This window comes from Lemur catta, chromosome 8, assembly GCF_020740605.2.
Source record: "Lemur catta isolate mLemCat1 chromosome 8, mLemCat1.pri, whole genome shotgun sequence".
NCBI lineage: Eukaryota > Metazoa > Chordata > Mammalia > Primates > Lemuridae > Lemur > Lemur catta.
The window spans coordinates 84,426,961-84,448,431 of NC_059135.1; the positions used below are offsets into that span (position 1 = coordinate 84,426,961).

Below are 21,471 nucleotides of genomic sequence, written 5' to 3' on the forward strand. Positions count from 1 at the left end.
TTCTTTCAAATACAAAATTTAGGAGAAGATGGAACACAACAGAATTTACAGAGTCATTTTGAACAGAGAGGGAAAAAAAACAATATTTTTTAATGAGTAAGAGTCAAGTTTTTTAATACATGTAATCTCTTACCAAATTGAACTGTTTTGATTAAAAGAGGTTTTAGGGTAGGTGATTTTTAGGGTGAATTTTGATACATGTGAAAAGTTTGCTAACGGGTTGAGATAGTTTAGAATATGTCAGTATTTGTGGCACTTAATTTAGATTGTATGGCATGTGAAAGGGATCTCTTCTCATTCTTGGCTGTTTATTTGTCTTTGTTACAGGTTCGTATTCAAGAGACTCAAGCTGAGCTTCCTCGAGGGAGTATTCCCCGAAGTTTAGAAGTAATCTTGAGGGCTGAAGCTGTGGAGTCAGCTCAAGCTGGTGACAAGTGTGATTTTACAGGGACACTGATTGTTGTGCCCGATGTCTCCAAGCTTAGCACACCAGGTCAGTAATCTATAGCACAGATTTAACAAATTCTCAGTTACCTGAACTGCGCGGTATCTAGTGTGTCACATCTCCCTTGTCTTCTTTTTGTCTACCAGTCAGAAAGTGAGCAAGGAATTGTGGTGAGAATAAAAACAAATGGATTTTGCTACAAAAGGTGCTATTCTGAAAGTTTTGAAAGCTTAAGCAATTTAGGTTCTCAGCGCCCTAATATTTGAGCTGCGAAAGAAATAGCCTGTCATTCACTCTTACAGGAGCACGTGCAGAAACTAATTCCCGTGTCAGTGGTGTTGATGGATATGAGACAGAAGGCGTTCGAGGACTCCGGGCCCTTGGTGTCAGGGACCTTTCTTACAGGCTGGTCTTTCTTGCCTGCTGTGTTGCACCAACCAACCCAAGGGTGAGTCTTAATTGAATCCAAAGCTTAAGAAAGACCTCCCCTGCAGCTGCCACAAAGTTGTGGCCTTCTGAAGACATCTGAGTTTAAAAGTGTTAAAAGTAGGGAATTAAGTTGAGATTTGCTTCTTTAGTTTTAAAACTAAATCCTTTCATGTCTTTCTGACTTTGAAGAAGTCTTGTTTTCATACATAAGAGGTTGCACTGCTTTAAGTGCAGTGGTACAAATTATCCATGTTGTTTTTTAAGTATCATACTTCTTCTGTTACACTCCTGGAGGGAAGTACAGATAAAATGACTTAGTAATCTGGGAAGTAAATTGCTGTTTCTAAGATTGATGGATTCCTCACAAGATTGTTGCTAACTTGATTCTTTGTTCTAAATGGGAAAGAGTTTGGGAAATAATCCAGTATTGGGAAAAGGGGGTGAACATAATATTGTTACTTCATTTGCATCTTCGTATCAGTGATTAACATTTACTATGGCTCATCTCTTGAGCACTCATATTCATTTAAATAGTGATATAAAAACAATGATGGTAGCTTTAAAATTTTTAACTCATTGGACAAACCCTTAAGCGTCTTCATTAACTAACAGGTACTAGTTGGGGAGTTTTTAAAAAACCTTTGTAGTCAACAAATTGTGAAGTTAACCTCCCAGACCATGTTTTATTTGTAATGAAATTTTTTCTTTACCCTATTTTAGCTGCTTCTATACTAATAATTCTCCCTTTGTTTTCCACCCTCAGTTTGGAGGGAAAGAGCTCAGAGATGAGGAACAGACAGCTGAGAGCATTAAGAACCAAATGACTGTGAAGGAGTGGGAGAAAGTGTTTGAAATGAGTCAAGATAAAAATCTATACCACAATCTTTGTACCAGCCTCTTCCCTACTATACATGGTAAGAGGTCTAGCCATTGGTGGCATAAACTTGAAATCAAAATTGATTGTTAACACCAAAAACTGATTTCTCAAAGCACAGAAATCAGATCATGAAAGTTTTTTAGCGGGTTTAGAAGGAAGGGATCGTTTTACAAAAGGACAACCATGGTATTCCACTTACATGAGGTATCTAGAATAGGCAGATTCATAGAGACAAAGTAGAATAGAGGTTATCAGTGGCTAGGGGAATTAAGGGAAATGGAGAGTTATTGCTTAATGGATAAAGTTACTGTTTGGGATAATGAAGAAGTTTTGAAAAGGGGTAGTTGTGATAGTTATACAACATAATGTACTTAATGCCATTGAACTATACATTTAAAATGGTTACCTGGTAAATTTTGTTATGTATATTTTACCACAGGTTTTTTCAAAGAGGAAAAAAGAGTTTAGTCTTCTTTTTCTGGCCTTGGGATCTTTTTTGAGAGACAGGGTATTGCTATGTTGTCCAGACTGGACTCCAACTCCTGGGTTCAAACAGTCCTCCCGCGTCAGCCTCCCTAGTAGCTGGGATCAGAGGCACACACCACTGCACCTGGCTCTTGTTTTTCTTTTTAATTTACAGAGTTAGAGATTTCATGATATTTCTTGGTTGTCTATACCTTTAGCAGTTCCTTTCACATTTTTCTGACTCTTGGTTGCTAGGTGTTCACTATCAGTCATTAAATGCCCTTTGTGTATTGAAGGATATGACTAAACTTTTGCGCCTAATGCTTTATCCTTGAACTCTTCCATCCTTGTCCTTCTTACTCAATTGAGGTTATGTTAAGAACTCATAAGATTTTGGGGTATTTCTTTTAGGTATATACTTTCAATCATTTAAAATTAATTTTTTTTCTATCTCAATATTTTAGTCAATGAAATAACTGAAACCCTTTATGTTAACATTTTATGAATTTTAGAGCATCTCTCCTTATAAGGAGCAGGTGTTATATTTTTATGCTGCTCTTCTCCTCTCATAAATTATTGCTGCATCACACCAAAATTTAGTGGCTTATAAGAACAAACGCTATCTCAACAGTCAGTGAGTCAGGAATTTGTGAGAGGCTTAGCTGAGTGCTTCTGGCTTAGTCTTTCATGAGGTCGCAGTTCAGACATCAGTGGGAGCTGAGGTCATCTGATTGCTTGACAGGGGCTCATTCAGGTAGCTTACCAGTTAGTACTAGTTGTTAACTGGAAGCTTCTTCCCTTGCCAGATGAATCTCTCCTATAGGGCTGTTTGGGTATCTTCACAACACAGCAGATGCTTCCTCCAGAGCATGTGGTCCAAGAGAGTGAAGCAAAGAGCAAGCAAAATGCCTCCTATGACCTAGTGTCAGAAGTTACAGACCTCACTTTCACCATATGCTATTTATTAGAAGCAAGTCACTATGTCCAGCCCACACTTAACAGGAGAATTAAGTTCCATCCCTTAAAGTGAGGAGTGTCAAAGAATTTATGGACTATTTCAATACCACCACGCCCCTAACACATTCTGTTTCATTGGTCATAAGTCAGAGAAGTTTTGTTTGTGGAATGGATTTTTAATTTTCTACTTTTAAGGAATGCTTTGTATAAATTTGCCTATCACTTTATTGATGGAGTTCACAAAGAGTCAATAATTCCACAGAAAAATGTTTAATAGCACAGTGTCTTTTTTTAAGAAAATTGTATGTTTCCTTCTTACATTGGATTTACGAACAGCTCGTAGAGACAGCTCTAAATTTCATTTAGCATCTTATTTAACCCATACTAATGCAATTAGCATGTATTTTTTCAGTGCTGGTTACATAGGTGATACAAAAGAAGTGTCATGGGCCATTTCCAAATACTCTTGATGGAACTATAAGAGATACCATTAGAAAAAACTAACAAGGCCAGGCCAGTGATTCACGCCTATAATCCCAGCACTTCGGGAGGCCAAGGCAGGAGGATTACTTGAGGCCAGGAGCTTGAAACCAGCCTGGGTAACAAAGCAAGACAAAAATCTTAAAACTAGGCCGAGTGTGGTGGCACATGCCTGTAGTCCAAGCTACCTGAGAGGCTGAGGCAGGAGGATCACTTGAGCCCAGGAGTTTGAGGTTGCAATGAGCTATGGTAATGCCTCTGTGCTCCAGCCCTGGTGACAGAGCAAGATCCTGTCTCTAAACAAAAAAGAAGAAAGGACTAGCAACTGTGGTAGGCTGTGGTGGACATAGCTATAGTTTATGGGGAGAGATCCTTGAGGGCTAAGGCATTAGGAAAGGCTTTCTATAGGAAGTAGGACTTACGGACAAGGAGTGGCTCTTACGATGGTGAGCACCAGCATCTGTGACATCTGTGGTGCAGGAGAAAACGCTGGAATAGTGATTAGGTGACTGAGTCCACAGAGCAAGAACCAAGATCAGAAGCCAGGTGTTTTTACTCCAGTTTTATGTTTTGTTTTCAATGTCTCTGCCTTTTGGTTGTTAAACATGTCTTTGTAGTTTCTTCTGGAATTAATTAACTTCATGTTGAAAGATGGGTTTTTTATCTGTAGCTTCTTTTCATTTCAGGCAATGATGAAGTAAAACGGGGTGTCCTGCTGATGCTCTTTGGTGGTGTTCCAAAGACAACAGGGGAAGGGACCTCTCTTCGAGGGGACATAAATGTTTGTATTGTTGGTGACCCAAGTACAGCAAAGAGCCAGTTTCTAAAGTAAGTGTTTGCCTGAGGTGGTAGAACAAAAAAAAACAATGTACGTAGTTCCAAGCTTACTGTACTACCAGGAATGCCTTTACTGCAGTGGGAGGAGTGTAAATGATGTGTTGAATATATAACTCATAGATTAAATACTGTTAATTTTTTAATAGGGAAAAATTGGCTATAATCCCATTCTCACATTGAACTCTTTTATCTTTGTATAAGCCTTTGAATACATGAATTTGTATTTTCATTATTGTAAATCACAGTATCCATATTTTTAATTTTAATTTACCCTAAACATTTTTCCATATTTCTTTCTTTTCAGTTATCTTTTTGTTGGTGTACTATAACTTACAAAATTATTTCCCTGGCCCTATTACACAATTAACAGGGTAGTTTACTATAGTGATTGGAGATATTCATACAGTGAACATCATAATGTATATACATCTTTTTTGTTCCCTTTGGGTAAATTCCTAGGTATAGGATTGCTGTGACAAAAGAATACAAATATCTATAAGGTTTTTAGATAAGACACTATGTCCAAAAGCAATGCTACAAGATATTTTATGCTAACTTTATCAGCATGAGCACTATTTTTGCTTATTTTTAGAAGCTATAAGTACTTTCAAATTTGTAAGAAAATTAGGGCTCAAAAGCAACCAGTTTCTGAGCACTTGCTGTGTTGTTAGTGCTATGTATATACGTATATTATGTCTTATCCTAGCAGCACCCAGACAGACATGTGTTATTATCCCCTTGACTAGCGCCACCAGTATAATGTTGAATAGATGTGACAAGAGCAGACATCCATGTCTTCTTCCTGATCATAGGGGGCAAAGCATTCAGCCTTTCATCTGATGTTAGCTGTTGGTTTTCACAGATGCCCTTATCAGGTTAAAGAAAACTCTTTATCGGGTTTATGAAAGTCTCTTCTGTTCCTAGTTTGTTGAGTTTTTATCATAAAAAAGTATTGGTTTTGTCAAATGCTTTTTCATTAAATCTATTTAGATGATCATGTAGTTCTTATCCATTATTAATATGACACACTGATTGCTTTTCACGTGTTAAGCCAGTCTTGCATTTCTGGAATAAATCCGTATCTAGTTTTGTCTCTCTCTCTTTTTTTTTTAATTGCAAGACCTTCTAATAGATCATTGTTGCTAAACTGTTTATTAATAAACTTCTTTTAAAATTGATACTTTTGTCACGTATTAACTTCATCTCCATTTTATAGGCATAGACTTTATTTTTTAGCGACAGGGTCTTGCTCTGTCGCCCAGGCTGGAGTGCAGTGACATGATCATAGCTCACTGCAACCTCAAACTCCTAGGCTCAAGCTATCCTCTAGCTGCAGCCTCCAGGTAGCTTGGGACTACAGGCTCATGCCACAATGCCCAGCTAATTTTTTTATTTTTAGTAGAGTTGGAGGTCTCACTCTTGCTCAGGCTGGTCTCAAACTCCTGAGCTCAAGGAATCCTCCCTCCTCAGCCTCCCAGAGTGCTAGGATTACAGGCATGAACCACCATGCCCAGATGATTTTTTAAATTTTTTGTAGAGACGAGGTCTTGCTATGTTGCCCAAGCTGGTCTGCCTTCCAAAGTGTTGGGATTACAGGCTATAGCCACTGTGCCTACCTAGGCGTGGATTTAAATCCATTTAAAAAGCTGAAGGAGATAGATTTCCCATTCATTCTGTCCTGTTTCTTTATGAATTGCTTATGCTTAATGCCACTCTTAGATGTTCTTTCAGAAATTTAAAGTCTTCATTGACATAACCCCTGTCAGCTGAGATATTCTTTGGAAGGGCACTTTGTAGTCACATATTAATGAGTGTTTATATGATGACTTTGAACAGGCATGTGGAGGAGTTCAGCCCCAGAGCCGTCTATACCAGTGGCAAAGCATCCAGTGCTGCTGGCTTAACGGCAGCCGTTGTGAGAGATGAAGAATCTCATGAGTTTGTCATTGAGGCTGGAGCTTTGATGTTGGCTGATAATGTAAGAACATTTATATAAAGAAGTCAGAATACCCCCTGCCCTATCAGTGAAGGCGTATAAGTTTCTGTTAAAAAGATGTCCTTGTAGAAAGAGTATTCTTTAGTAAATAATTTATAGTTTTATTAATCTAGAATTTGAGATTATCATCATTGGTCAGCATTTTCTGAGCTTCTCTAGAATGTGTTACCTGCCTTGAACATGTGTGGTTGCTGTGACTAGTACTTCCAGCATTTTTTCCTTTCCAGAACATGACACCTTTCCGAGTAGGTTTAGGCATGGACACATGCTGCATTTTATGTGTTTTTGACATAGATGGATTAGATCTGGGGATATGTATAAATTGTAGATGTAAAATCAATCCTGAGGTGACCCATAATGTCTTGACACTGGGGTTTACACAAGATTTTGATGTTAAGTAATAGTGTAGTAGATATCTATATATTTTTAGTTTTGCTCTTAAGTCAGTCGTGTTGTTCCTCCTAGGCCTGGGATCTATTGAATTATCTTGCTTAGAAAAAGGAATAAAGAATGCTTACTTACATATCTGCTACTTGTGTAGAGAATAGAAAGGTCTCTTGTGGTAGCAAACTTTGTGAGTTTACTTGTGATAATTACATCTGAAAGGTAGTTTCTTAGGCTAGAGTTGTTTGTTTACAGGGTGTGTGTTGTATTGACGAATTTGATAAGATGGACGTGCGGGATCAAGTTGCTATTCATGAAGCCATGGAGCAGCAGACCATTTCCATCACTAAAGCAGGGGTGAAGGTAGGTGCGTCCACTTCTGTTCCACTGCATCATGCCCTAGCCTTGTAGACTAATGTAGTGTGTTAGAGAAGTTTACCTGCATAAAATTCATTATTTCAACATGTAATGCTGTTCATTAAAATGCAAAATACAGCTTTGAGAACTATTAATTCAAATTGTAGGTGTTGTTTAGGGTACTGTGTAAATTTGTTGCTATGATAGAAAGTAGAGGAAGTACTGGTGACATTTTTAGCATTTCACTTCTCAAAATTTCCATGAACAAAGCTTATATTTCCTCTGATAGAGCATGCTTCCAATTATGACAAAAATAACCAAAGATCAATAGATTATGTATTTATTTATCTATCTTGGTCAACAGATTATGTAAATGAAAATAATTAAGTACAATATTATATCAATGTTAGGGAGAATTAAACTTCTTAAAATAAAAGCAATAGATTCAAGTATTTAAGAAAAATTTAAGCAGTACACAAAGTATAAATTAAAAGAAATCTTCCCCTGCAACTCCCAGCACCAGTAGATACTAAAAGGTTATCTATTGAGTTTGTCCCCCTTTTAGGAATAAAATAAGCATAATATGTATAGTTTCATTCCTTGCTCATTTAGTGCCATAATTTTATTTTGACAGTCTATCCATACCAGCACATATTAGATTAACTTGGGATTTTTATTACTCCATGGTATTATATGTTCCACAGTTTGGTTCTTTAGACTCCTGTAGAGTGACATTTGGGTCATTTTCAGTCTTTGGAATTACAATCAGTATTGTAGTAAACATCCTTGAACACAACATCTTCCTGTACCTAGCTGCAAGATAAATTCTAACAAATTGATGGCCTAAAGGGGAGTTGCTATTTATTAATACATGAAAAAGGATGTCTGGTTATTTTGGTTTGCATTTAGTGAATTATGGGTAAAATTGAACATTTTTGTCATGTGTTTATTGTTTAGTCCTGATGTCTTTTTAAATCTGTCACAATTATTTCATTTGTGGTCAGGCTACTCTGAATGCCAGAACGTCCATTTTGGCAGCAGCAAACCCAATCAGTGGACACTATGACAGATCAAAATCATTGAAACAGAATATAAACTTGTCGGCTCCCATCATGTCCCGATTTGATCTCTTCTTTATCCTTGTGGATGAATGTAATGAGGTAACCACATGAGCTGTCACTCAGCTTCCTTTTTTATTTCCAATTTGAGTTATTGAGTGAGACGGGGCTGGAGGATACACTGCTCAACAGCTGGTATGTGTGTGTGCACTAACCTTTCATTTCCCTCTGTGTGGCATGGGATTGGGCAAAGTGTTTAGTAAGCAACTCAGAATAAAGTCATTTGAATTGCTGGCTCCACTTAATTGTGTTGAGGAATATTAAAGTTTTTGTTTTTGTTACTGTTTTTTAATTCTCAAAAAAGAAGGAAACAAATTACACTTAACACCCAAACATGCACTTCAGGTTTTTTTTTTTTTTTGAGACAGAGTCTCACTCTGTTGCCCGGGCTAGAGTGCCGTGGCATCAGCCTTGCTCACAGCAACCTCAGACTCCTGGGCTCACGCAATCCCCCTGCCTCAGCCTCCCGAGTAGCTGGGATTACAGGCATGCGCCACCATGCCCGGCTAATTTTTCTATATATATTTTTAGCTGTCTGTATAATTTCTTTCTATGTTTAGTAGAGACGGGGTCTCGCTCTTGCTCAGGCTGGTCTTGAACTCGCACTTCAGGATTTTTTATAACATTTTTTGTTTTGCTGGTTAGTGTTTTGTTGAGTGGAAAATTATAGTTTACTTGGATTCTAACATGTTAGTTTATTAGAATTATTTGTATTTAGACTTAAAAATTTTTGGGCCGGGCGCGGTGGCTCACGCCTGTAATCCTAGCCCTCTGGGAGGCCGAGGCGGGTGGATCGCTCGAGGTCAGGAGTTTGAGACCAGCCTGAGCGAGACCCCGTCTCTACTAAAAATAGAAATAAATTATCTGGACAACTAAAAATATATATAGAAAAAATTAGCCAGGCATGGTGGCGCATGCCTGTAGTCCCAGCTACTCGGGAGGCTGAGGCAGGAGGATCGTTTGAGTCCAGGAGTTTGAGGTTGCTGTGAGCTAGGCTGACGCCACGGCACTCACTCTAGCCCGGGCAACACAGCGAGACTCTGTCTCAAAAAAAAAAAAAAAAAAAAAGAGTAGACTTAAAAATTTTTAACAACATGGTAAGTTTGGTTTTAATCAGTCTGTTCCCACACCTTCCTCAGAAACTTAGTAGTTATTAATACTTCTTTCGATGGCATATTGGAACTTATTTTTAGCTATAAGTCATTTGCCTATTGCCTGGGCTAGTTCAGAGTAGATATTTCTGTGACTGATCAAAGCTATTTTCTTGTTCTGAATTAGGTTACAGATTACGCTATTGCCAGGCGCATAGTAGACTTGCATTCAAGAATTGAGGAATCAATTGATCGTGTCTATTCCCTTGACGATATCAGGAGGTATCTTCTCTTTGCAAGACAGTTTAAACCCAAGGTAACCAGCCCTTTTGTACTGGAATAAGTCATAAAGGGTATGTTAAAGTAGAATTTAAACAAATGTGTTATGTAGAAATTAACTGAACCTGTAGTCTACCTAAAGTGTGTTTTTTTTTTTGAATAGCAATTTGTTTCTTTAAAGAGGGTTGAAATAACTTTTTATTTTTATTATTATTATCAAATATTATTAGATTTTTTTTTTTAGAGACAGTTTCACTCTGTTGCCCAGGCTGGAGTGCTCTGCCATAATCATAGCTTACTGTAACCTCAAACTCCTGGGCTCAAGTGACCCTCCCAGTAAGCTAGGACTACACATGTGCACCACCACACAGGTTAATTTTTTTATTTTTTGTAGAGATAAGGTTTCGCTATGTTAAGCGGGCTGATGTTGAACTCTTGGCCTAAAGCATTCCCAGAAGTGCTAGGATTACAGGCTTGAGCCACCATGCCCAGGCTTTTTTATTTTTTATTTTTTTAATCTGACCTTTAAAAAATCTGAATAATTCCATATATCTTATTTGTTAGTTGCTAATAAAAAGATTTTTGTGGAAGAAGAGTTTTAGACAACTGAATAAAGCTGGGGCATCCTTTTATTTCAACTATTACTACTGAGAATCTTAAAATTGTTTATGTGCCTAAATCTATAATCTACTGAATGTTATTGAATTTTCCTTTGAAGGAAAATTGTATTGTTCTAGGTTATTGTGATAACTATGGATTACTATTTTACAGGAATTGAAATTGATATACTGTATTGAACTAAATTTGTACTGGACCCAGGATACTTACCTAGACATTTATTTATTTATTTATTTTTGAGACAGAGTCTCGCTCTGTTGCCCAGGCTAGAGTGAGTGCCGTGGCGTCAGCGTAGCTCACAGCAACCTCAAACTCCTGGGCTTAAGCGATCCTATTGCCTCAGCCTCCCGAGTAGCTGGGACTACAGGCATGCGCCACCATGCCCAGCTAATTTTTTCTATACATATTTTTAGTTGGCCAGATAATTTCTTTCTATTTTTAGTAGAGACGAGGTCTCGCTCTTACTCAGGCTGGTCTCGAACTCCTGACCTTGAGGGATCCACCCGCCTCGGCCTCCCAGAGTGCTAGGATTACAGGCGTGAACCACCGTGCCCAGCCATGGACATTTATTTTTAAAAATAAACTTCCATAGTGTGCATCTGTTTTGTTGCTTGGTGCTTTCCTAAAATAAGATATGAAAAGGGAAAAAACTGTTTCATTCTGGTTGAGGTTTTTACAATATTGTCTGACTTGACTTTTGGGAGTTATCCTTAGCTATTAATTATCCATCATCTTCACTTATTTGTAAATTGGAGTTGGCTCTCACTGTCCCAGAAGAAATTTAGTTATGTAAAATTAGGGCTGTGGGTGACTTTTGTGTAAAAAGGCATATGTTCTCTATGACTACATACTGGTCACTCTGTGACCTTGGCATGCTTCCTTAATATGCTGAGTTCCTTGCTCTGAAAAACTGAGGATCCTTTGGATATAAGGTTTACTAAAACAGATGAGAGACATACAAGGGTTATCCAGAAAGTATCCAGCCGTGTAATCATTCTTGTTGTATTAACAATGTCCGGATACTTTCTGGACAGCCTGTGTGTGTGTATGTTGATCTCTCTTTTTTTTCCCCAAGACAGCATGAGTTAATTATTGAACTACAAGGAAAGTCTGAGCATTAATTTGTTTAATAAGCTTAGTTTCTTTTGAAGGGCATTTCAGTAGTAATTTATTGTCACTGGCTTTTCAAAAGTTTCAACCCTCTCATTCCCCCAAATGTTTCTACCTGAAAGGCTCTTAAACTTACGTTTGATACAGCTGTCATCAAGGAGAAATGTTTCTCTAACTTTACTAATGTTGTGAAACAGATTTCCAAAGAGTCAGAGGACTTCATTGTGGAACAGTATAAACGTCTTCGCCAGAGGGATGGTTCTGGAGTAACCAAGTCTTCATGGAGGATTACAGTGCGACAGCTTGAGAGCATGATCCGTCTCTCTGAAGCTATGGCTCGTATGCACTGCTGTGATGAGGTATCAGGGTCACTTTGACACGATGAGGGCAAAGAGAAATGGATTTGTTGCCTTGTAGGCATATTTTTATCTTTGGTATGGGACACACTAGAATTTGCCATGGATTTATTTTTATAACTGTTGAGTGTTCATAGGATCTATGACCCTGGGATTTTTCCCTTTAAGGAGGTTGCTGTCAAGCGTTTAATGAATATAGTCCATTCATTCAGGAAAAATGTACTTAGATCCCACAGTGTACTGGGCCTCTGGATTGGGGATACAGATAAGATAATGTAGCCCCTGGCCTCAAAGGAACCCTCCTCCCTAGGTTTCTATAAAGTATATGGTTTTTAAACTGTTCTTTGAGCCCAAGGTTCCACGAGTATAGATCAGTGGATATTAAGGGGTAAAAGGGGAACAGTACGGAAGGGCATTCAAGCCTTCCGTCTCTGCTTCAATCAAAGCACCCCTGCTTTTCCCTGGTTTTATATATTCGATTTCATGTAAGGTTTTCTTTGAAAAGGGGGATTAGCTTTTTTTTTTAATGATTGAGCTATAATTTGATATGGACAAAAATGTACAGCTTGGTGGGTTTTTGCTGTTTTTTTTTTCACACATTTGTACATGTGACCACCCAGTTCAAGATACAAAACATTTCCATCGTTTCAGAGAATTTCCTTGTGCTTAGGACGGGCGTGGTGGCTCTTGCCTATAATCCTAGTACTCTGGGAGGCCAAGGTAGGCGGATCATTTGAGCTCAGGGGTTTGAGACCAGCCTGAGCAAGAGTGAGACCCTGTCTCTACTAAAAAAAAGCAGAAAGAAATTAGCTGGACAACTAAATATATATATAAAAAATTAGCCAGGCATGGTGGTGCATGCCTGTAGTCCCAGCTACTCAGGAGGCTGAGGCAGAAGGATTGCTTGAACCCAGGAGTTTGAGATTACTGTGAGCTAGGCTGATGCACACCATGACACTCTAGCCTGGGCAATAGAGTAAGACTCTGTCTCAAAAAAAAAAAAAGAAAGAAAGAAATTTCCTTGTGCCTCTTGTCAATCTTAACCTTCTTCCCCAGAAGTAACCATTGTGTGACTTCAATCCCATTTTTATCCCATAGATAAAAAAGACTTTTTTTTTCCTTTTTAGGTTTCCAAATTCTTTAATGTGGTGTTTACTATCAACAAAGTACTTTCACACTAACTTATTTGATATTCTTTGATTCACCTAACATTTAAGGGACACATTCAGGGAAACAAAGATAAATAAGAGAGCCCCTGCCTTCCTTGCTGCTAATCTGGTGGGAGTGAAACATGTATTTAATTAAGCATGTAAAAAATGAGAGAGGGGGCCAGTCACAGTGGCTGACACCTGTAATCACCTTGGGAGGTGAAGGTCAGAGGATGGCTTGAGGCCAAGAATTCAAGACCAGCCTGAGCAACATGCAAGACCACATCTTTACAAAAAAAAAAAAATTTTTTTTTTTTTTAATGACAGGATCTCACTTTGTTGCCCAGGCTGGAGTACAGTGGCATCATCGTAGCTCACTGCGATCTCAAACTCCTGGGCTCAGGCAATCCTCCTGCCTGCCTCAGCCTCCCAAGTAGCTTGGACTAAAGGCACACGCCACCATACCTGGCTAACTTTTCTATGTTTTGGGTCTCACTCTTGCTCAGACTGGTCTAGAACTCCTGGCCTCAAGCAGTCCTCCCACCGTGGCCTCTCAAAGTGCTAGGATTACAAGTGTGAGCCACTGCACCCAGCCAAAAAAATTTTTTAAAATTAGCCAGATGAGGTAGTGTGCACCTGTAGTCTTGGCTACTCTAAGGCTGAGGCAGGAGGATCCCTTGAGCCCAGGAGTTTAAAGTTGCAGTGAGCTATGATATGCCACTGCACTCTAGCCTGGGCAACAGAGCGAGACCTTGTCTCAAAAAAAAAAAAAAAAGAGGGAAAATATGATGATAGAACATCACAAGCAAAGAGTACAGAGATCAATTACTTTATTCCTAAAGAAGGGGGAGGGTTTATGGATGTGCCGACATTTAAACCTGATTGCTGAAGGGTGTGTAGAATTTTGATAGGCAAAAGACCTTGGGGAAAGGGCATTCTAAAATCATGCTAACATTTGTACTTTTTTTCCACCGTGATTATTTCCTGAAATGAGTTTCATAAAACTGATATGCGTCTTAGGGCAAATTCAAATAGATTTTTCTGTTGTTATTTTTTAAAAATTGGTCTTTTAAATAGGTAGCAAATTCATATAATATTAAAATATATGCACATATATTATGCACAAAATATTTTCTGAATGAAATTGAATATATTTGCATATATTTAAGAACTGTTTCTGTCTCCTTATGTGTTCATATTATTTCTCCATTTTTAATTTTGTTAGAAAGGCCTTCCTCCTTTAAGGTTATAAAAAATTCTCTTGTGACTTCCTCTAGCACTTAGATGATTTTATTGTTTGCATTTAAATCATCTAAACATTTGGTATTTATTCAGTAAAATGTGAGGTATTAATCACTTGATTGTTTTTCAGCTAGTTTTCTATTAATAGTTGTTCCAACACCATCTATTGAATAATCATCTTTTTCATGCTGGTTTGGTATGCCCTTATTAAATATTGTGTTTTATGTTAAGATCTCCTTCTGGACTTTCTATTTTCCATTGAGTCTGTCAGTTCCTCTTACATTGGTACCATGATATTTTAATCAATGGAGCTTTATATTTTAAATATAGAGCTAGTTCCAGTGCATTGTTCTCTTTCAGCTGTTAGGAACATGGAAATCAGCTGGCTTAGTTTTTTTAAAAAAAACTTGATATTGTTATTAGTATAGCATTAAATTATATACTGAAGAATTAAAAACATCTTGATGATTTTTTTCCATTCAAGAACATTATAGCAGTTAGAATATGTTAGGTTGTGCTACTGTAAAAATCTCAGCTGCTTAAAAGAGATACTTTTTAGCATGCTACACATCCATTAAGTCAGCAAGGGATGCTTCTCTTTGTGTTGCTCAGATTCAGGCTGATGTAAAGGCTCAATTTTGACATTTGCTTCCATGGTGACAGAAAGCAGGGAAGAGAAAAAAAGGTAAACCATGTACCGTCTTTACCTTCTGTCCAGAAATGACACTTACACTCACATTTCACTAGCCACAGAAATTAACATGGCCATCCCTAAGTTCCAGTGTTTAGAGAAAGTACCTTCCTACCAGGTGCCAGAATGAGAAAGGCAAACATTTGTGAACAGTTCTGATGACTACCACAAATACAGAATCTTTCCACTTAAATATTTTGTCACCCTCAGTAATGTTTTAAACTTTTCTTCATATAGTTTTTGCATATTTTTTATTTCTTGATATTTTGCCATTTTTCTTGGTACTAAAGGTAGGATCTTTTTCCATTTCACTTTTTGTCTGGTTTCATTGCTATCTAATATTCTATTGATGAATGTACTACAGTTTATTCACTCATTCTTCTGTTTGTTAATGAGTATTTGGATAGTTTCCAGTTTCGGTTCTTATGGGATGTATGTGTCTTTGGGTCCATATGATATATATATATGTTTTTGTTTTTGTTTTTTTACATTTCTGTGCATACATACCTAGGGGTGGAATTGTTGGGTCATAGGTTATGCATGTGTTTAGTAAAAACTGCCAAACTGTTGTATCAGTTTCTATTTTTACTTGTTTTTACTTGCAGTAAATGAGAGTAGTTCTACATTCTTGCCACCACTTGATATTTTCAGTCAATTGTAGCCATTGTCAATTTATGGTGCTGTTTCATAGCACGTGAGTGTGTGAGAGAGAGAAAGAACATTTATGAGAAAACCAAAGTAGCACTGAGAAGAGAGTGTGTTGGTGGGAAAACCAGAATACTACTGTGATTTTGTCTGGAGAAACCGTGTTTAATATATCAAGAAGACTTAACTGAATCACTTCATTTTTATTGGTTTAGGTCCAACCTAAACATGTAAAGGAAGCTTTCCGATTACTGAATAAATCAATCATCCGTGTGGAAACACCTGATGTCAATCTAGATCAAGAGGAAGAGGTCCAGATGGAGGTAGATGAGGGTCCAGGTGGCATCAATGGTGAGATGTTTATTCATATGACTATTCTGTCTGGAGTTAGGCACCAAAAAGTTTTCTGAGATGTCATTTGTTAAAAGTACCCTTGTTGATGATTATGAAGTCTATGTAGCAAAAAACGAAAAAATACATATTGAGTTATATTAACTGTTGACAAGTCAAAGTATAATTAAATAGTTGATTTAAAAGTTATATACTTAGCCAGGTATGGTGGCGCACACCTGTAGTCCCAGCTCCTCGGGAGGCTGGGGTGGGATGATCCCTTGAGCCCAGGAATTTGAGGCCAGTCTGGACAACATAGCAAGACTCTGTCTCAAAAAAAAAAAAGTACGTATATATGCTTGAAAGACTAAAAAAAATGCACCAAAATGGTGATAGTGGACTTAAATCCCTGGCCTCTCCACCCTTATTTGTATTGTTATTTTGCTTTTAAACAAATATCAGAATTTTTTATCTTTGCATGATACTACAAATGAACTTTTAGATCATGAAATTTAAGTCTGCTATTCCTCATATTCCTCCCAAGTTAGTTTTTGTCTTCACTACTAGAGTTTATAAATTTATTTGTAAAATTTTATATGCTGTACATAATTATATGCTTGTTTTGAAGTTAGTATTAAATATAAGTAGTATAAACATTTGACAAGGGAATGTTGGAGGCACAAAAACAAAATTCAGTTGTTAACTTTTTTACTTCAGGTCATGCTGACAGCCCTGCACCTGTGAATGGAATCAGCGGCTACAGTGAAGACATAAATCAAGATTCTGTTCCCAAAGCCTCCTTAAGGCTGGGCTTCTCTGAGTATTGCCGAATCTCTAACCTTATTGTGCTTCACCTAAGAAAGATGGAAGAAGGTGAGGCTAAAATAGGCTATATTCTCATAGGCCACTTCTGATTGCTAAACATTGTATTGTTCTGTCAGAAGAGATGACTAATTGCTAGGCAAGCTCACTTTAGCAAAGTAAATCTATGGAGTATCAGTGTACCTGCCAGCCTGAACATTTCCCCACAAGTCCATTGTCAGACAAAGGTTTATGGATCATTCTTGTTAATGTTCTTAGCCTATGTTAATAATTTGGAAGTGGAATTTGTGATCTGATAACACATGAAGAAGCACATACAAATGTTTTTACAAATGCAAAATTACTCCTCCTTACAGTGAGTTTATTTAAAACATGTGGACTCCTAGGGTATTTATAATTCATTGACCAGTAATTGAGCTCAGAAATCTATACTGCCAAAAGACTAGAAATGGAGTGAAATCCTCATCTATCCATCAATGAAGTGTGGTATCGGGACATTAGTGCACCTCCTGTCCTCAACTGCTCTAACATGCTATTCCAAGTTTTATCACCCTAGTTAGCCACATGGCAGCAGGAAAAATGAATTCGAAGGGTAGAACTTGAAATCCTATTTGATAGTTACACCTCAATTCTTATTTAAAAGCTCCCAGGACTCTGTGCTGACTTCCAGGCATAGTTTGTCATCACAGTGTCCAATCTGCTATGGAGGAAGAAAGCAACAGAGATCATCTTGGCTTATTAAAGACTTGAGCCCTATAGTTTTTGCCCTTGTTCCCCTGGGAACTGTGGACCTGTGGGAGAAAAGGCAACAGTGTGGCTATGTGTCAGGTTTATCCCCGCTCCATTCCCATATAAAATGTTTTGGGAGCTTGCATGTTCTTGTATTCATGTTATTCATTATTCTCTTTCTCCCGCATGCAACTAAGTTTTAAACATAGCAAAAGCAGAGTTTTAGTTTCCTTTTATTACACTGTATTTCTGTGATTAGTTGCAATGTTCTCCAGGTCTCAACTCTTTCGAGTTGAGTTTTGCCTTGGATTTTTTAAAGCAGATGGTATAGATGGTCCTTGTTAAAATAAACTGATAATTTTTTAATTTTGAAAATGAATGCCCATGAATTTCTCTTCTAATTAGACTCAAGTTCTGTAAAGTCTTCCCCTGTCCAAAGAGGAAAAGCTATATTTAAGAAGTTTTGCTTGGTGTTGCTTTATTTCTAATTTATGCTTTTAGTTGCCGTTGGCAAACATTCTCTTAGGTGGTGAAGCGGAAGAAGATGAAGAAAAGACCTTCGTACTTTGAAATCTTAATAGCTTTAAGAAACTTGTTTCTTATAATCTCTATTTTATTAGGTTTTTCTCCTATTATGGGTAAAGGTAAGGCGTGCTTTAATACAAGTAATATGACAGGCTATTTTGGGCTTATGCTGGAACATTACTTCAGCAGATGTACTTTGTGACAGGTTGATGGTATCTAATCTGTGTATTATCTTGTATGTGTAAACCCTAAGGACTGGCAATACAGTTTGCTAGAAGAATAATTTAATCCTTTTAAAATGTATTTTTTGTTGCAGAAGAGGATGAATCAGCATTAAAGAGGAGCGAGCTCGTTAACTGGTACTTGAAGGAAATCGAATCAGAAATAGACTCTGAAGAAGAACTTATAAATAAAAAGAGAATCATAGAGAAAGTCATTCATCGACTCACACGCTATGTATGTACATAATTTTGCTTGCTCTAGTATTAATGAGGAAGGGAGTCCATGTCTTATCTGTGTAGGTCCATTAGTGAAATGTTCTTTGATGTTCGTTTATTTTGAATCATTGGAGTGTAGTCAGAATTATGAGTTGTAAAACAAGGGAGAATTAACAATGAGTAAATGACTTATTCTGCTGAAATAAGCAGAATTTAGGTTAAGTCTAGGAAGGAGGCTATGGGGTCTCATTGTGTGGGTGTTTTTAACCTCTGTTTTCCACCCCCACCAGCACCCTTGGTCAAACAGTAAACCTTCCAGCATCCTGACCACTGACACCTATTTTCTATGTTTTATTTCCTTCATATCCCACCTTATCCAGCCCGATAGTTGTTCTTTTCTTACACTTTCACCTTTTTTGTTTCTTTGTCTTACTTGCTTGGCAAAACCCCAGCCTTGGTTAAATTGAATTCCTTTTTTTTTTTTTTTAACTGTCATCTAAGCAGCTAAAAATACCTGAGAAAAGCATACAACCACGTGCCCAGCCTTATTTATTGATGACCACAAATCTTAAGTGGACAATTCTTAAATTTGTCTTATCAACCTCACAATAGCACTGCCCAATACAGTTACTTTTCCCTGGTCAGTTCTTTCTCTCACTCTGTTATGGGACCATTACATACCTTCTCTCTACTCACAAGAACTGGTCATTCTCCATCAGGCTCCCCCAGGCAGCAGCATTTGTAACAGTTGATCACTCCTTCCAGAAATACCTTCTTCACTTGGCTTCTGAGTCACCATAACACAGGAACATGGAACCCAAAACTGGGACCCAGCCTCAAGGCCAAGAGAGTTCTTGGCTTCATGCAGGAAAGAATTCAAGCGCGAGCCCTAAGTTGGAAACAAAAGCAAAATTTATTGAACAGCAGGCAGGCTACTACATAGAGCAGCCCCTGTACATTGCTGGTGAGCTATTTATGGCTGTGTGTTGATTATATGCTAAATAAGGAGTGGATTATTCATGAGTTTTCTGGGAAAGGGATGGAGACTTCCAGAAATTGGGTCTCCTTTTCTTACCATATAAGGTAACTTCTGGGGGTTGTCACGGTGCTGGTGGAAGTTTCTTTTTGTATGCTAATACATTATAAACAGGGTATAATGAGCAGCAAGAGCTAGCAGAGGTCGTTTTTGTTGTCATCTTGGCTCTAACTGGTCTTAACCAGGTTCTTCACCTCATCCTGTTTTTCTCAGAGACCTTGGTTCGTGTCTTGTGACTCCTTAATGAGCAGGGCCCGCTAGTTTCCTGTGTGAACCATACTCTCCTGAGTGTTGTGTCTCCCTGGTTATTTCCTCTTAGTCCCTTTTCCTGAATCTTTCTGTCCTTACTCTACTCTCATATTATTGACATTCATTACCTAAGTGATCTCATTTGTCTTTATGAATTTTACCCATCTACTGATGACTCACAAATTTATATCACCAGTTCTCACCTTTCCTCTAAACACCAGATGTATGTGGCTGGTTGCCTGCTAATGAACTAACAGGCATCTCACATTTGATGCGTTCAAACACAGAGGTCTTCTTTCCCCATTACTTTTATAGTATGGTCCCATTCACTCGATTGCTATAGGCCAGGTGCCTTGGGATCATCTTTGATGCCTTGATTCTACTGCCTCACAACAACAACTCTTGAATCAACAGTGAATCCTGTGAACCCTCCCTTCAGTGTGTGTATATTTTCTGTTCTCTTTTCACCACTTCACCAGCCCACCCAAGCCCCCATGCCTGGACTCTGGGGAGCCTCCTGTCTCCTTTTGTGTTGGCTCTCTGCTCAGCAGCCAGATAGGTCTTTTGAAAACATAAGTCAAGGTGTTTTACTGCCCTGCCTTACAGTGCTTCTTCCACATTAAAATAAAATCCAGTCTCCTCATCATGGCCTGCAGAACCCTACACAGTCTAGGCCCTGTCTGCCTCATTCACCTCGTTTCGTAGCACTCTTCCCCTCGCCCATTCCACCCCAGGGACGCTGGCCGTGTTCCCTAGACTCACAAACACGGGGGCCTTTGCACTCACCCTTTGTCTCGAGACCCCAGATACCCTCCTCTTTTCTGGTGTCTGCTTAAATGTCACCACTTCAAAGAAGCCTCTCTTGCCTAGCCTGTCAATATAGCAGCCTTCTGCTCTTGCTGTCACCCTACTTTGTGTTTCTTCCTAGTGCCTCCTGTCTTTTTTGAAGTTACATTTACAAGCATTTGATATCATATGCTGAGAAACCTTATAAAAATGACAACGTCTGTTTAGCTTACTTACATATTTCTGAATTTTCCAAAAGTGGTTTGTGGTATGAAAAAGTCAGTACCCTAATGGGAAGGGTGTTTAACAGAACACTGATAGTGATTTTAAGGTATAGGCCTTTGGTGGGGAAATGAAAGGAAATCTCAGTAGCAAACATTCAGAAGAAGGGTCCGGTCTATATATCTGGACCTGTTTATGATACTGCTGGAGACCTGAGGACAAATATTTGTGTTTCACAGGATCATGTTCTAATTGAGCTCACACAAGCTGGACTAAAAGGCTCCACAGAGGGAAGTGAGAGCTATGAAGAAGATCCCTACTTGGTAGTTAACCCTAACTACTTGCTGGAAGATTGAGATACTGAAAGCAACCCGCCAGAGCTGCGGAATTGTGGCACACCACCTCCTGACCTGGAGCCTGGACACAGCTCTGCTAGGGACAGAAATGTTCCTGGGAGTGACGCTGCAGGATTTGAGAAATAAATAAGTTGATGGTCCTGTGTGTCATATTCCTGTCACATGCTTTTATACCTGTGTAGGCTTCGGCACTTCCTTTAGTGTGCTTCTCGTCCTCATGGAATTGGAACTCAGCAATGTGTGGTTTTATAAATGTATGGTTTCTATAACTAAGACCTGTTTTTATGTGTAGGAAAAGGCCCCTTTTATGGTATTGTGATATCTTATTGAGGAAATAACTTTCTCAGTTGCCAACTACTACTTTTAATCATCAAAATAAAACAACTTGTTCTGAAGTTATCTTTGTTTTTTGCTTAATCTGGGGTGAACAGGTAGAGGTATGGCATTATGAATC

The 21,471-nt window shown here is 38.3% G+C and overlaps 1 protein-coding gene across 2 annotated transcripts in view; it reads left to right on the forward strand.

Annotated features, from left to right (window-relative positions):
- Positions 1–21,412, forward strand: part of MCM6 (minichromosome maintenance complex component 6) — a 44,044-nt gene extending 22,632 nt beyond the window's left edge. For both annotated transcript variants that reach the window (XM_045559269.1, XM_045559268.1), the window contains exons 5-17: positions 328–493; positions 748–893; positions 1,638–1,788; positions 4,340–4,481; positions 6,327–6,468; positions 7,126–7,233; positions 8,232–8,387; positions 9,624–9,752; positions 11,641–11,802; positions 15,741–15,876; positions 16,573–16,728; positions 18,248–18,387; positions 20,901–21,412. In XM_045559269.1, the coding sequence (XP_045415225.1) occupies positions 328–493; positions 748–893; positions 1,638–1,788; positions 4,340–4,481; positions 6,327–6,468; positions 7,126–7,233; positions 8,232–8,387; positions 9,624–9,752; positions 11,641–11,802; positions 15,741–15,876; positions 16,573–16,728; positions 18,248–18,387; positions 20,901–21,017 (1,851 nt within the window). In that variant the 3' untranslated portion in view covers positions 21,018–21,412. The remainder of the gene's footprint in view (positions 1–327; positions 494–747; positions 894–1,637; positions 1,789–4,339; positions 4,482–6,326; positions 6,469–7,125; positions 7,234–8,231; positions 8,388–9,623; positions 9,753–11,640; positions 11,803–15,740; positions 15,877–16,572; positions 16,729–18,247; positions 18,388–20,900) is intronic.
- The last annotated feature ends 59 nt before the right edge of the window (positions 21,413–21,471 follow it).